Here is a 16037-nt window from a genome sequence, read left to right as displayed (position 1 = left end):
TAATGTTGAGACTTTTGTGCAGGGTTCCTGGGGTTCTACTTGCGGTTTGACATAACTCTATTCCAGAGTCTGATATATACCATAACTGCTGCTTGGCCATCTGTGCTTAGTTAGAGCATAAGATATCTTTTTAATGAGTCCATCATTAAGACTTTAGGAGAAAGTAACGGCATCAGGTTGGTATTCCCTCTGTGGTCAACTGATGGTTACTGTAAATACAACAAATGAGACTGCACCCTCTACGCCAGCTGTGCCAGTCCACGCTGATGAGAAAAAAAAAATCACATCAATGAGAATCAAGTTACAACCTGACATAAAGAGGAGGCCAGAGTGTAGCGCACCTATAGAGTTGGATCTCATAAACCTCTCATCAGTACAAGGAGTCGTGCTGTTCGTCTGACAACTGTTCACTCTCACACTAAAACTACACCTGAGAGGAAGAAAGTGTGCTGAGGGGAAAGATGTGTACTTCAAATGTACTACAAATTTAACTGCTAAACAACTGAAAATGTAAATGAGGTAATTTTTGTTTTTTGATGTATATTTGAGAAAAATGTTTTTATATTACACAGTTACAACATCAACTAAGCGTCTTGCTGGCTTTAAATAGAACACATTAGCTGGTGGTTATAAGAGGGAAAGCTGTGTACACAGAATACCTGCCATTTCATTGTTAACATCATCCATAAGCCACTGAGGTTAATAGTTGTAGGCTAATGTGGCAAATGCAAAGATACAATAAAACATCAAAATTTCCTCAAATATATTACAAAATTGCCATTTACTACCATTTATCAACTAACCATTCATTTTCACCATTACTGAAACCCATCAACAATGTCAAGAGGGCGCCGTTCATAATGTGGAGTTTACTCATAATGCATGGTAAACAAGACTTTAGCAAATGTTAATGTCTGCAAGCTAACAGGCTCCCATTGCTATCTTTACTAGCATGCTACAATTCACAAGAGTGCACCATCGTAACTCTTCAGCACATCAACGTTTTCCACTGAATGCTAAAGTCAGCATGCTAACAGGCTTGCATTGACTATGCTCAGGTTTTTAGTACAGTAAAATCTGTTCTGCTCTGAGAAGTCTCCTGTCAGTCTACTGAAAAGCTGAAAATTTATGTGAACTGAAGTGTATGTGAGCAGTTTTATTATACACCCGTTCATGGCCTACTGTCATGTCACAACATTAGCTGGAGGCAAAACAGAGGGAAGCTTGAGGCAAACACAGTTACTGTCAACACGGAAAATGTTAACTTGCTGTATTTTGGTGGGCCAAAACCAAAAAATGTAAAACACTAACTTGAAGTTTTATTGCATATTGCACATTTATTTTATTGCCACTGACAGTCGTAGATGACTTTGATTGAGCGCAATTAAAAGAAAGAATTGGAGTGAGACAATCAACAAGTGGGGAATTCTTGTGACAGGTTAATGCTAATACTAATCACTAGCTAACCCAACTTTATAACATTCCTTTGTGTTGTATATTTCAGGGGTGTCGAAGCATTTTCTACAGTACCCTCCACAGTGGTTCCACTTACTTCTTCTAATATCTTTGTAGAAGAGGCTTCATTTGATAAAGACAGACCAGACTTCGTCCCTTCTGTGTCCTCCTATGGTGAAATCCTCCATCCAGTTAGTGAGAGTGTAGCTTGGGTCGCTGAATATAGTCCCATTCATCAGAGTCAACTTTTTAAATTAATGTATGTATATGTATAATGTATATTCTCTAAAATGTGCGTTTTCCATGTCCACTCTTGCCAAAACAGTCAGTTGAAATATACTAACCGGCGTTTACAAGTTATAATGTTTGAGATATTTTGCCTCCAGCTAAGCCCCGCCCCTCAAAATATACCACATTGTTGACAAACTGTAAAGGAGTTTATTGGTTCAAGAAAATCTCCATATCTGCATCATGAACTGTGACAAATGCACCCTATTCAAGATGTTTTTATCCATGTTTACCAGGACAGAAAGAATTAGTGGATTACCAAAATTACTTGGATGCAATCACGAATGTTTGTTCCAAGTTGAAATATTTTACTGGAAATGTAATTTTCTAGCAGGTGAATGATTATATTTGCTAGAGAATGACTCAGGGATCAGCACGCACATGCACAACATTTTATGACAAATGATCCGATTGTGCTGAACTGACCAAGACTTCCTGCTTTTCTCGGTTTGAAACATCTCCTTGTGGTCCAGAAAGCTACAACGTGATTAACTGGGAAAAAAAGGTCAAGTTGTAGTTCACGGGAACAAGCTATCGATATGTTGGTGGTCTCGGCGCTTTGTCTCTACCAGAGGGCAACTCGGGAACAGATGGCTGAACAGAAACCTCCACCCTGATGTCACTCAGCCTCTTTTGATGTCGCGGCCCTCCATTCAGCAGAGGGTGACAGCATACTTGTGGCTGTCATCAGAGCTGGCATCCGTCAAGGACTGACAGCCCCGGACTTCTTCAGTTACTGCGATTTAGGTCAAGCGGTCTTTAACGAGAAGCCATTTCACCAAACTGTTGAGGATGGATGGGTGAATTAAAATAATTAAAGGAGGATCATAAAGTTCACTTAATCACTGGCCTTGTTACAGGAACATTTAAGTGAAAAATGGTAAAGTCGGACCACCACTTTGGATTCAAATCAAGTATCTAAAACCATTTTTTTTGGGGACTAGTAGAATTATTCATGTTCCCTAGAACATGCGAGATCACCGATTTTTTTATTTTTTTTGTTTTATTCCTCAGCCGTTTCCTCTTGTTTTTTCAGCCATTCACAAAATTATAAATGTTCTGTCCCCTATCGACGATGGATAGTTGAAGGAAATCGAAGGATAACCCTTGAAAAAACAACACGAAAAACCAAACAAACAGCAGAGCACCAAATACCGCTGCTGACAAGCCATCATCAAAGTTGCCAGGGCTCTGATGGATTTCACAGCCAAGAATGATTATATTTCCCTTCATGCAACGTCAGTTGTCGCTGTGACATGCCGGTGTCTAGGCAATAAATCTTTGTGTGAGAACACAACATTATATCATTCTGAGGCAGAGTGGAAAAAATATCCACGGATTAACGCGGCAACGCGGTGAGAGCATCCAACCTTTGGATGACAATCGACATGGCCACCGTTCAAACATTGCTCCTTCCCTCGGAGCGGGAGAATTTGATTACTATGGTAAATAAGCCAATCAGACTCACATGTGTTTCTGAGACTGTGAGTTTGGTGGAATGTGTATAAACTCCCTAATCTCTCCGTCCGCACTGTTGATGACAGACTGACACGGAGGGCTGACGGGAAGAAATGCAGTTTGAAGGAGAGGCCGCTAAAAGGGGCATTTCAATCCAGAGAAAGAGACAGGCTTAGCTAAATTATTTTATTTGACAATTTCTGCACAGTCAGGAGTTACACGAGGATTAGATCCCATCACGACGTCTTTATTTTAAGCAGAGCGAGTCTGAACGGATGTAATGGAGAGCGTCGGTGGAGGAACCCGCGAAGTGACGGCTCAGATGAAGCTTGCGATGGAGTTTGACAGCGGTGGAATAGTTGGCTTACAGAAACCGAGGCAAAGTCTGGCGCGACTTAGAGAGTGACCACCATCGGCGAGTACCTGGAAACTTAATCCACACTCGAAAAATACTGTTATTTTATGGATATTGCTGTTAAATAGTGTCCAGTTATGGCTTCATGAAATATTACAACAATTACTTAAATTTTTTTTAGGCTACATTCATTTTAGAGACATTTTTTTAGTTTGTCAAGTCTGATTGGATCTTATAAGTCACTCTGGGTCCTTCAGCGTCTTGCTCCAGGACACTTTAGCATGTGGTGTATGTACAATTGTTTCCTACAGCCATGGACTGAACTGAGGAACAGCCACCCCACGTTGACTATGCTGCTAGCGGACATACGTTATCAGCCCTAAATGGAGAGAGGCCTGGATTTTTTGAGAAAACAAGAGACCATGCTGCGTTCGTGAAAGTCAGTGAGTTGTACCAATGATAGATGTAAAGCAACAATAGAGGCAACGCAAATGAACCAAAATGTGCACAACTTTGGTTCCTAGCACTAAATTCACCGTGTTCATAATGGGCTTGTAGTATTGTGTCAGCCCCCGATGGAGCGACGGCACTTTCTTTGTGATGGCAAGAAGAGCTAGCTCTGCCCATAACATAACAAGGGGTGCAAGAGCAACACTTGATAGACGGGACTTAGGTCTGCATATGAAATCGAAAGTATTGCACGGTCCAAATAATTTCAGTGGCCACTGTAAAATAAACCTGTTCCTTAGTGTTATTCCAACATCTACTTTGGGGGTCTGTAAGAAATCTGCACCTTCAGTTTTGAACTGTCTTTTCAATCCAGCTCTGGCCGCTGAAGTGGAGTACAGGAAGCACAGAGTCTTGTCATTTCCAGGAGCGCTCTGGACGAGCCCATGTCGTTGGGTTCGAGGGTGACAGGGGAGTGATGGCCGCGGTGGCAGGCCTTGGACAACAGGATGTCCTGTTTGGCCGCTCAGCATGGAAACCAGAGCAGAGACAGGAGGGCTGCACCTCCAGTCTTGTTCGGCGGAGTGAATCAGCAGACTCGGTGGAACGTAGTTTTCCATTGTGTCATTTGTTGTGGCCCGAAATCTTAACTTAACGCGCGGTACAGCCACTCAGCCGCATACCTGACCGAAATTAGAAATGATAAAAGTCTCGCTGTCGCCGAGGGAATTGTTCTTCTTTCCAAAAAGAAGACAAAGCCGTTCTTAAACACTGAATTCAGGAGAGAGACGGCGCGTTTCCCACGACGACGCTTGAGCGACAGTTTAAAGCTGGTGTTGCTCGGATACCTTTTTTTAAGTTAGCTAGCAGCAACTTTAAGCTATCTAAACATTTACGATGAGACGTGCTGTTAAGCTGCGTGCAACTCGGAAAGTGGAAGCTAGCTAGACTTTTTTACACGTACACTCATGTTGCTAGCAAATCCAACATGCTAGCAATAAAAAAAGAACAAAGTGGTTCAAATTTAGGAGGAATAATAAAAAATAGCTAACGTGTTTTGCATTTGTGTTTTTGTCTTGGTTTTCTTTGAGGCCCAGTGCCTCTGCAACTGGAATAATTCTCCCGTGCATTTTACTACAGATGCAACTTTCTGCACAGTTGTGTGTTAAGATGTATCGCATGAAACGTCTTTATGATATATTTTTTATTGTCGGGCACAGCTGCCCTCTTGTTCGTGCCCCATCCAGGGTCACCGCTGCTGCCCTTTAGTAAAATCTGTCAGGCCCTCTTTGACGCAGATCCGTTTCCTGCCGAAGTGAGATTTTTATTGTTCCACGGGAGCAGTCTCCAGAATCTCACTCCCTCAGCCTTTTCCTGTTTCCTCTTGAAGAGGAAGTGCTGCTTTGCTTCGTTTTTTTTTTTTTTTTTTTTTTTTTCCTCTTTCGTCCCGCTCCTGCATCTTCTCTGGGACAAATCTGGAATGCTGTCTTTGCTTGTGTCCGCCAAGTCTTGATTTCAAAGAATGAGAAGAGTTCCTTAAAAAAGAGAGACCCGCCCACTCTGTTACACAAGCGTACCACGCACAAATTGACACACAAATGGTTCACACTGGTCCTCGCGTCCTGTATTCCAGTGCGCCCCCTCCGAGCGGTCGGGCCTCGAAGGTGTGTGCTCACCTGCGACCCCGGAGTGAAGCGTTCCCATGGTGCCTCAGCACGTAGGCTCTTTTGTTATGTCAGAGAAAACAGCTCTTTGTGCGCAGGGAGGGTCTGAGCGCGACTTTCGCCCAAGTACAAGCTCTTGAAGGAAAACAAAAGCTCCTCTGCAACACCGCCGCAAAAACCAGATCATTCAAATACACAATTAACTTTCATTTGGAAGTTACCGTTGTGTGTGTGTGTGTGTGTGTGCACGCTTGTAAGTGCACGGAGGAGCTGTGCGTACACTTAGGGTGACAAATGTCTCCTCGTGGTCAGACTAATCTCAGCTTCAAAGCACAGGAGGAGCAGCTTGTCTGTCTTTTGACACACGACGTCTGAAAGCTTTTTGGGGCTTGCATTAGACGCCCCATCTGACCCCCAAAGGGTGGGCAGCCCAGGCAATTTAGAGTGATTAACGCAATGCAATTATGTGCAAAAATCCTACAAAACGATGAGTGTCTAAGGACGTAAGCGATGCCGTTCCACTGCTAAATGGCTGACGCGTTTAAATTGCGCAACGTCCCCATGCTGCAGAGGAATTTTAGTGAAAGTAAGGATTTAAGAATCTGAGATGAGAATCTGTAAAAGCTTGAATGTGGCTTTTATAGTTTACAATTAGTAAGGAAGGTGAACACGGATTTAAAAATATAGGAGACATATTTCCCCCACCAAGATCCAGAAAAGCAAAAGGGAGGGAAAAGAAACGTCTTATCGTGTAACTGTTTGGTTTCAGCGTGCTGCAATTTAACAGATTTGATCTGGCAGTGACCTTAACAGCTGTAAACAGGAGCCTATATGAGCTCCCACTCTGCCACCGGCCACAGTTACAGCAGTGAGGTTCACCGAATGCTAATTATTTCCATTTTCCTCTTGGGCTGCAAAGGCAGCAGAAGGCCATGAGGTGAGAAGGGGGCCGAGGAGGCAACTTGCCCCCTTCAAGATCCACAATGGGGGCAGCTTCAAAAATCAGATTCGCCAAGCGGTTTGAGCAGGATGGAGAGTGTTTGTGCAGGAGAGGGGTTTTATCAGCGGCAAACACTCACAGGAATTCCGGTTTGGGATTGTCCGTCCAATTCCTGCGTTCCACAGGAAGCGCTGCATAAAAAGCAACTGAAAAACGCCCAAAGGCATTTCATTTGTCGCCAGACGACTCGCAGGGAGCACCTCGAATCGGCCGCGAAGGTGTCTTTTAATTAGAAGACCACTTTAGGTTTAAAAGAAGCTGTCACCATGCAGGAGCCCTCCAGTCCTCTGCAGCGGCGGTTCGCGCCCAGGGCCGCCGCTCAGCCTGTGCGCGCACACGCACCTGATGACCCCATGCAGCGAGGGTAAGATTTCACTTCAGTGTGATGGGAGTCAGTTCTCGGTTATATTTTGAGTTTACAGCTTTACGCACAGGACGTTATTTGCAGGAGAGCTGCTCATCTGAAGCCTTTTAACTACAGGCCACAGCCGAGCAGGTGTAAAGCCGCTGCAACAGTTGGTTTATGTCCAGGTGTTACAGATGTGTTGTACGTGCATGAAAGAAGTGTGAAGTTTTCGTAAAAAAATGCATTAATAGCCCAAATGCCCTAAAACTAAAGGTGAAAATGGTCTTAATTAAGCTACTATAGAGCATAATGTTTTATATAAATGTCTACAATAGCTTTTTACATCAGATCATGGGCTAATTTGACTACGACAAAGGTAGAAATTAGTTTGGACATGCGCAAAAAGGACACTCTCTAATGTTAAAATGGTTTCTTTTTTTTAATTACTTTGTCTCTTTTTGCATTTTGATTATTTGAAATAAATGCTGTAATCATTAATTTTGTCCACACTGGCCATAATGAAGCAATTTACGTCAAAAATAGATTCAAACTTCACGCTTAAAGCTCAAACCTCTTTCAGTGGATAGAGAAACCGAAATCGGTTTGAATGTTCCTTCAAGGCAGAGACTTTAAAACATAGAGCCATCGTGCAGTTATCTCCACTCCCAGCCCAAAGTTTATGAATGGAGAGGAAAAAAATAAATAAATAAATAAAATAAAATAAAAATAAATAAATCGCATAGTCTGACGTCACCCTCGGGTCCCCCCACGGGTGCGGGCAGTCCGAGCTCCGGGACACCCAGCTGGAGGAGTGGGAGGAGGTCCTTCCATCACCCCCCATGCGCTCTGACAGTCTGAGCTTCAGGAGAAAACCTGACTAGTAGCGGAGTTGCATCTCTGGACTTGTACCTCAACGCCAGCGGAATATAACGGGACAAACCTTCGGCACGTTTGTTTCTTCCTGCAGAGCGTGTGCACCCCTCCCACCCCGTACTTTTTTTTTCTTGTTGCGGGATTAATTTTAGGAAGGCTGATTGTTCTTTGCAACGGTTTGTGGTCATTTTTTTTGTTGTATCCATGCATGCGTCCTGGAGTTTGACTTGTAAATATCGTCTGCAGTTCTCGGCATCCCTGCTTATTATTACTGCTGCTACTATTACTACTGTTATTATTATTCGGTGTAAGGGTGCGCCTTTTTTCTTCATTCCTTCTTCTCTCTGAGTTTTAATGAGTGTGTCCACGCGCGTTTACGCGAGTGGGACTTCACGCAGAAGGAAGAGATGTGGCGGATCTGATCCCCCTCGCGTTTGACTGCGAAACGGCGCCATCTCATGGCGAGTTCGAGAAACGCACCCGCTCCTGTTTTCTCATGATGTGTCAGTTTTAAACCACGCAGACACACACACACACGCGCGCACACACATAGTCGGAGGCCTATTATAAAACCATGGGAACTCTTCCACGATAAGCTATGATCCAAATGGAGATATTTTTAATAAGCCTTCCATAGCCACTCCCGGTTTGTGTGTGAACTTCTTGGACGTGAATCTCACGGCCAACGTGATGACGCTTGACTGCTACACGTGTTATCTTCAAAAAAAAAAAAAAAAACCCTCCCCGGCCCACAACTCCTGGGCACGGAGCCAGCAGGAGATCAGAGAGAAACATGCCAGAGACATGTCATCCGAGGCCTTAGCATCACCTCCGGGATGACACGAGGAGTCGCCGCCGGGGTCGACCCGGGGTCTGGCATCCGCTGTGGCTTTCTCCTTAATCCTGTACAGTATGCAATAATCTAATAAGGTGTGAAGGGATGAATGATTTCTGTTTCACATCTGATCTTTTGTGTTGCGGTCCGCCAGGGGTCAGGGAGCATCATGCATCTGCATAGCCTCTTTTTTGACCTCACACCGACGTTGAAGTGCATCCCTCAGAGTCTTTTCACCCCCTTTTCCCAGAGATGTGCTTTTTGCAGCTGTCGGCAGCTTATTGCGAGTGACATGTCTTTTAACGTGCTTTTGAAACGCCGCACTGTTTTGCAGCAGAGAAATAACGTGGTTCTCTCCCCTCGCAGGTAGCTGGAGTCGTCCTCGTGAAGGAAAACACACGGCGTGAGGAGAGTTTGGCTCCGGTCCACAGCTCTCCTTCCCTCCCTTCCTCCCTCCCTCCTGCGACTGGCACACAGAGACGAGTGTGAGAGACCCAGCGAGGGAACGTGGGAAAGAGGAAGACCATGTACCAGACGCTGCTCCTTTCCTCCTCCCTCTTCATCCTTCACGTTATGGGCACTCCCCAGTTCTTCGCTCACCACGGGTAAACGGCTCAATGCTTCTTCCTCCCGCTTTTTTATCGTCTTATTGTCGCGTTCAGTGCTTTTATTTTTCCGGTCTAAAGCTGTTAGCCGGCGTCCACATCCAGTCATTCTTAGTTTGATTCACAACAAAAGGCCCCAAAATAAACCGAGAGGTCAAGTGGAGACACGGTGAGGGGTCAGAGAGCGACTCGGAGGCCTGACACATTCAGGAGTGATTACGCGGGTCAGCCAGGGAGCAGCTGAGGCTCTAATCTGGACTTTTTCAAGTGGAGTGGGAGCCAGTCAGGCCGTAGACTTCTCAGAGTGTTTTTTAAAATTTTATTTATTTATTTGTACAGGAGGAGGGTGTGTGGCCGGGACCTCCGTCCCAACGTCGTCACGGCAACCGAGTCGCACGTCCAGCCCGTGTACAAGCCCTACATCACCCTGTGTCAGGGGCATCGCCTCTGCAGCACGTACAAGTAAGACACACACACACACACACTTTCCCCCCTTTCGGCTCCTAGACCCCAGGATCAGAGCAAAACCGTCTCTAGGTTTAATTAAGGAGTAAACAACGCTCACCATCTCAGGGAGTGCGGTCATAAACAGTTTTGCACACGCGAATACATGCGGATCTGGGTCACGGTGGCACATATTTGGGCTGAATCTAAATATCGAATGCTACGGGAAATGAACTCCCTCGCCTGCAGAGACCGCGGCCATGTTTATTTTGGACTCCATCGCTCCCTCCATGCTAACTCTCAATCTCTCTGCAGCCCTGATACTCACCCCCCCACCTCCCTCCCTCGCTCCTTCCTCGCATCCATCCCCTTCATTTTAATCTTTTCTTTTTCTTTTTTTTTTTTAACTCTTCTCCTCTCTAACCAACAAAGTTTCCTTTTTTTTCCCTCCCGGTGTTTCATTCTCCTGCTCCTTATGAGGCCTTGGGCTTTTTTTTTTTTTTTTTTTTTTACAGCTCTTGGGAAATGATTTGCTTGCTTTTCTGGTTTAAGGAAACACAACTCTGTTTCTAAATGAGTTTTTTTTTTTTTTTTGCCTCAGTTTATCTCCACTACTTCCCCAAACCAAACATGCCCCGCTCTCAGACCCTCCGAGCAGCAGCATCTCAGATGTTTTGTTTGCCCCAGTCTCTCTCATCTCCGTTTTTGCGGTTTCGGCGTTCCGCGAAATTCCCATTCTCTCGTGAAAGGCATGCCCCAAACGGCACGGAAAAGAAGGCTGGACGGACTCCGCCACACACGCAGACGCGCTAGATGCTGCGATGACAGCACGAATAATCACAAATCCACTAACTGCTGCTGCCTGTGTCTGTGTTTTGTCTACGCAGGACTACGTACTCAGTGGTGTACCGGCAGGTGAGCAGAGTGGTGTCCTCTGCACATTTCTACCCAGAGTGCTGCCCGGGCTGGAGGAGGTTTCACTCTCACGACTGCAACCAAGGTAACCCGAAGGGTCCCGCACTCCAGTTCAAGAGCGGCTCCTCAGATGTCAGAATAATAGCTCCCTCTCCTCATTTTAATGAAGCCATGTGACACTGTTAGCTGAGCATAAAGGCAAGAGACACGAGGGGGAAAAAGGGCTGCAGTAGATTATAGCTCCAAAGGATTGGACCAAACAAGCCGCAGAAGCTGCAGGAAGTCAGTGCGAGCGGCCAAGAAAGAGGCCAGCGTATAAATCACAATTCATGCCACGCACTTTTCTTAAATCGTGCATTTTGAAAACATGTCAATTTGTAAAATTCCATCTCTGGTAGCATAGCTTTCTGTCTTTTAGCGGGAGCTAATCATTCTGGCGGTATCCATGTCCTCTTCTAACCCTCTGCAAGAAAGCAAGAAAACAGGCGTGTTTTCCGAAATCTTCCATGATTTAAATCATAGGTTTTCAACAGGGGACCCCTAGAGGGTCCGCGGAGGTACTGCAGGGGGGGAGGGTCGAAAAATATTTGGTTGATTAGACTTTTTTTTTATATATACATTTTTTTTTTCATTTTCCTCCACAAATTGAAAAAGGATAAGGGACAGCTTAACATTGAATGCAAACTGATAATACTAATGAACATTTATAAATAGCACTAGGCCGAGTTTAATATAGAACACATATAGTATTTAGGGGGTCAATGTTTAATCAGTTTGGGGGTCCATGGCTTGAAAAACATTGAAGACTGGGTTTAAAAAGAAAGTGATACTTGGAGAGCGCTAGCGCTCTGTTTCCAGGCTTTAGGCTAAGCTAAGCTAAGCTAGCAGTGTGCGCCGTAGCTGTGGCGTAGCCTCACTAGCCCCAAAACCTCAATGCACACCGCTGCCAAAGACACTGCAACAGCTGCGGCCGGTCCAAAATCCATTTCCTTCCCCCATGTCTCTCAGTGGCCATCCACTCAGAAGACGTCTCCGGCCGTTTGTTTGTTGCAGCGATTCCAGTAAAAGTTTAGCTTTCGGTTTACACTCTGAGAAGCTCTTCACCCTGACCCGTCGCCAGCTGGGGGTCGGAGCGGCGTGAGCGCACGTTGCGCTAGTGCAAATGTACATTGTTCACATGCGACGGCGGTGTTGTTGATCAGTTCACCCAGCGATGTCTTCAAATGTGTGTCTCACAGCTGTGTGCGGCCGGCCTTGCGCAAACGGAGGTACTTGCTCAAGACCCAACCAGTGCGCCTGCCCCCTCGGCTGGACGGGCCCCCAGTGTCAGACAGGTACGCACGTTCACCTGTGCAGCCACGCGGCGCCTGACCCCTCCCGCGTGCACACCCTCACCCTTGTTTGTGTCTGTCAGATGTGGACGAGTGCAGCGAGCGGCAGCAGCAACAGCAGCAGCGGCCTCGGTGCGCACAGCTGTGCGTGAACACAGCTGGCAGCTATCGGTGTGCGTGCGGGGACGGCTTCAGGCTCGACGGAGACGGCCGTTCCTGTCAAAGCCTCCCTCCTCCTCCCACCCGTCGTCCAGCCCCTCCCACGGCCGCTCCCTCCCCGACCAGCCGGGCAGCAGTGGGTGGTCAAACCGACGCGGGTAAATGAGCAGGATAGTTGATATTTATGTGTGTGTGTTTGTGTGCGTGGCCTAATCCTTCTGCTCCTCAGCGGCGTCTGAACACGAGGAAAGAAACAAAAAAGGAACATGGCCAGCTTCGCGGTCCATTATTACTTTTGGTACGCGCTATGCCACTCTCAACTCGTACCGTGAGTAATAATGCACTGCGACTGGTGCCGACTCCAGACTTTCCTCCCACCTCACCCACCCTTCCCGCCCCCGTGCGGCGGGACCGGGACCAGTCCACAATCAGCTCAGTTGACTCCTAAGAGTCCTGTGAGTAAAGAGCAAACATCTGCCTCTAATAGAGCTCCCGTGCTAATACAGACATATTCTTATCCCATACACTCCATCGGTTCCCTTAAAAAATGTCGCAATGTTGGTTCTCGCCAAGTTTGTGTGTGCTTCCTGTATCTTAGCAACAAAGCAATACAGCCCCACTCCTCCTCCTCCTCCTCCATGTCTGCAAATGTGCTAGTTGACCCCTGCATATTCCTTTTTATTCCTTATTGCCTTTTTTTCCCCCCAATTTTTTTTTTTTTGTACATTTTGCAAAAAACCTCAAAGAAGACATATCTCTCTCCACCCTTGGGGTATTTTTTTGTGAGTCACCAGAAAAGTCGTCTCAGACTGCCAGGGGGAGAAATACCTCCGTCTCCCTGCTTCGAACTCCCTCGAAATTTATCAGAGTTCCCGCAAACTGGAGCTGTTCAACTCCAAGACCGTGAGATACGGGCTGATGAAAGCCTCGCAGAGCTGCTGAGTTGGCAAAAAAAAAGTGTGTGTGTGGGGGTCAAAAATATGACAGAATATTCTTTCTGAAAGTTATTTGTTAGGTGCTTTCGTTTGTGATGTTTATGCAAGATGCTTTGCCCCCACCCACCCAGGACGGAGTTCCATTATCTGTTCGTGCGCACACGTCGGAGGGATGTTGACGGAGATCACAAATATAAACACGGGTTTAAAATGTGTTTCAAAAAAGCCGAGTCTCGCCCTGCCAAGAGTCTCGGGCTGCATTTCGGTTCCCGGCGCCCTCCCGCCTCCCTCTTTCCCTCCGCTCCGTTCTTGGCTTGTGTTCTCATTCCAGCTCCATCAACCCTGTCTGCTGGGGGTCATCGCCAGCCCCCCCCCCCCCTTTTTTTTTCTCCTCCTCCTCCCCCTCCTCCTCACCCTGTTTCTCAACTCACTCTTGTCTCAGTAATGGACCACATCTGGGAGAGATTGAACCTCTCGCGGTCCGTCTGCAGGAGCGCAACCAGAGAGCAGGGATGGGGGGGTAGGAGAAGTGTGTGTGTGTGTGTGGGAGGGGGGGTTCCCAAGTCTGCATCCCGTTCTGGATCCGGGAACATTCCCTATAGACGGACAGACACTTCCTTGCGACCAGTGCATGTTCACAGGGGTGATGAATGTATTTCTGGTGACCTCTCCTGCAGCTTTTTTTTTCCTCCCAGATCCAACATTCCCCCTCTCCATCCCGTGCCCTACATCCTCCTCATGCCCCCCATTCCCGGTCCATCATTTAGAGACATTCCAACGGAGGGGCATCTTCCTCTTAGGAAGTTTTGATCCGTGTAAGAGAGGACGGAACGGCTCCGGCCGCTTTACCTCCTCATCTTCTACAAATTGCGGTTTTGTGTGGTTTCCGCAGGTGGAGGCTTCGCCGCGGTGGAGAACGTCACGGAGGAGGTGCAGAGCCTGAGGAACCGAGTGGAGCTCTTGGAAAAGGTACCTCGCGAACACATGTTGGAACTCATAAAGGCCACCTACCCTGAAACCTCCCACCCTGGCTCACCACGGAGCAACCTCCGGTCCTTCTGGACATAAAAATCTCTTTGCTGTTTAATCCCGTGAAGATTCTTTGAAATGCCAGACTCAGAGTGGCCTTTTAGATATATATACACACATATATATATATATATATATATATATATATATATATATATATATGTATTTATATAATGTATATAATATATATGTATATATATATATATATATATATATATATATATATATATATATATATATATATATATATTTACAGGGTGATTAATAATCCTCATTCTCCTAATGTCCTTTCGTCCTCCCTGTTAAGAAGCTGCAGCTGGTGTTGGCGCCCTTCAGCAGCTTCTTCCCGCTGTCGCTGGACGAGGGCCTGTCTGAGAAAACCACCCTCCTGTCCCACTCCTTCCAGCAGCTCGACCGCATCGACTCCCTGAGCGAGCAGATCGGCTTCCTGGAGGAGCGCCTCGGCACATGTGAGCAGCCGCGTTATCTCCCTGCGTTAGGAATCAAGACGGATAATCCTCAAAAAGTTGTTCATTTGGTTCATTGTTGTCGTGAAAGTGAAAATAGTATTTCAGTGTAGTATGTCAATCGCAGAGAAAGTTAATTTTTGGAAAAACTAAGCTGACTCTGCAAAGAAATGCGTCAAAAACAAGATTGTTCCCAGCCACTACACAGTCCTTGAATAAAAAAAATAATAAAATAAAATAAAATTAAAATAGAAATTAAAATAAAATAAAAATTAAAAAAAAATCTTAATGTGATGTATGAAAAATAATTCAGTTTTTGTATTTCATAATCTAAAAAAAATTACATAAAATAAAAAATAAATATTAAAAATTCTATTCTCTATTTATGATAAGAAATCCATCTCAATGAAACAAAAAATATTAAAAAAAATATCTGACTGCATTTTGTTTTTATGCGGACATTCTCGTGCTTCCCCAGAGGCAGCGAGAAAACAGGGAGCAGGAACGGCTGAATGTTATTTTTATTACATTACTGTAGTCAAACTTTCTTGGAATCCCCCCGTTTTCCAAATTTAACATTTGTCTAGTTCTGTACTTCCCGGCCTTTTTTCCTCTGAGCCCACTAACTCACTTGTATCTGGGCAAAACTGAGCCCTTAGCTAAGAAACAAAAACTAATCTTTATTCCAGCCCGTGCACAACACAAGGCTGCATTTATCTGCTACATGACATTCTGCTCTTAACATCCATCTAGAAGAATCCTGACCCTGAGACACAGAAAGGAACTCCACCTTGGAGGCTTTTTATTACATTATTAAGATATTTCTTATCATGTCATGAGCTTTATTAAGTTTTGTTTTATTACATTTTGATGAGTTTTTCCCTCTTTATTAAGCCAAACACCCCAAATCTGAAACCTATATTATTCTCAAGCGTCTCCTCAAGTCAGGATCACACAGATGAAGCTGTTTCTGTGCTGGATGATACGTCGTAGTAACTCTTTCCATATTCTCCCCCCTCCTCACCGCTCCACATGTAGGCTCCTGCCAGGAGAACTAGCCGCCCGGCCGAACACGGTCCACCACTTTCCTCTCACCTCCCACGAAGTCAGTCAACGCCACCAGCCCTCAGAGACGCCAATCGCCGCCCGGTTTCGTCTCTGGTTTCCACCGCTCCCGACAGGTTCACCTCCGCTCCGTTACGTCACGCCCCGCAGCGTCTACATGGAACCCTCCGGGGGTCAAAGGCCAAACCAGCCTCCTGTGTTATTGTTTGGCGTCGGTGCAGCTGCGTCCAGACGGGACGCGGACGTCTGTATTTATCTATTTAAGTTATGAGTACCTTTAGTTACTGTTTCTCAGTGCTCCAGTAAGACGTTTGTACTGTTTTTTGTAACATTTTGTAATAAAAATAAAAACTGTTTTAATCAGAA

General features: G+C 45.7%; 1 protein-coding gene across 2 annotated transcripts; it reads left to right on the top strand.

Annotated features, from left to right (window-relative positions):
• Positions 1–6825: 6825 nt before the first annotated feature.
• On the top strand, positions 6826–16037 carry egfl7 (EGF-like-domain, multiple 7). 2 transcript variants are annotated; one of them, XM_047570422.1, is made up of 9 exons: positions 6826–7031; positions 9088–9326; positions 9666–9788; positions 10658–10770; positions 11924–12019; positions 12100–12333; positions 14003–14079; positions 14447–14609; positions 15645–16037. In XM_047570422.1, exons 2-9 carry the CDS (start codon positions 9247–9249, stop codon positions 15662–15664), a joined length of 906 nt encoding a protein of 301 aa, XP_047426378.1. In that variant the 5' UTR covers positions 6826–7031; positions 9088–9246; the 3' UTR covers positions 15665–16037. The 2 variants fall into 2 exon arrangements, with proteins under 2 accessions (XP_047426378.1, XP_047426379.1); XM_047570423.1 differs by lacking the exon at positions 6826–7031 and adding an exon at positions 7789–8062.

This window comes from Mugil cephalus, chromosome 19, assembly GCF_022458985.1.
Source record: "Mugil cephalus isolate CIBA_MC_2020 chromosome 19, CIBA_Mcephalus_1.1, whole genome shotgun sequence".
Classification (NCBI taxonomy): Eukaryota; Metazoa; Chordata; class Actinopteri; order Mugiliformes; family Mugilidae; genus Mugil; species Mugil cephalus.
The sequence above is the reverse complement of the archived record's forward strand: the minus strand, read 5'-3'. Positions and strand labels throughout refer to the sequence as shown.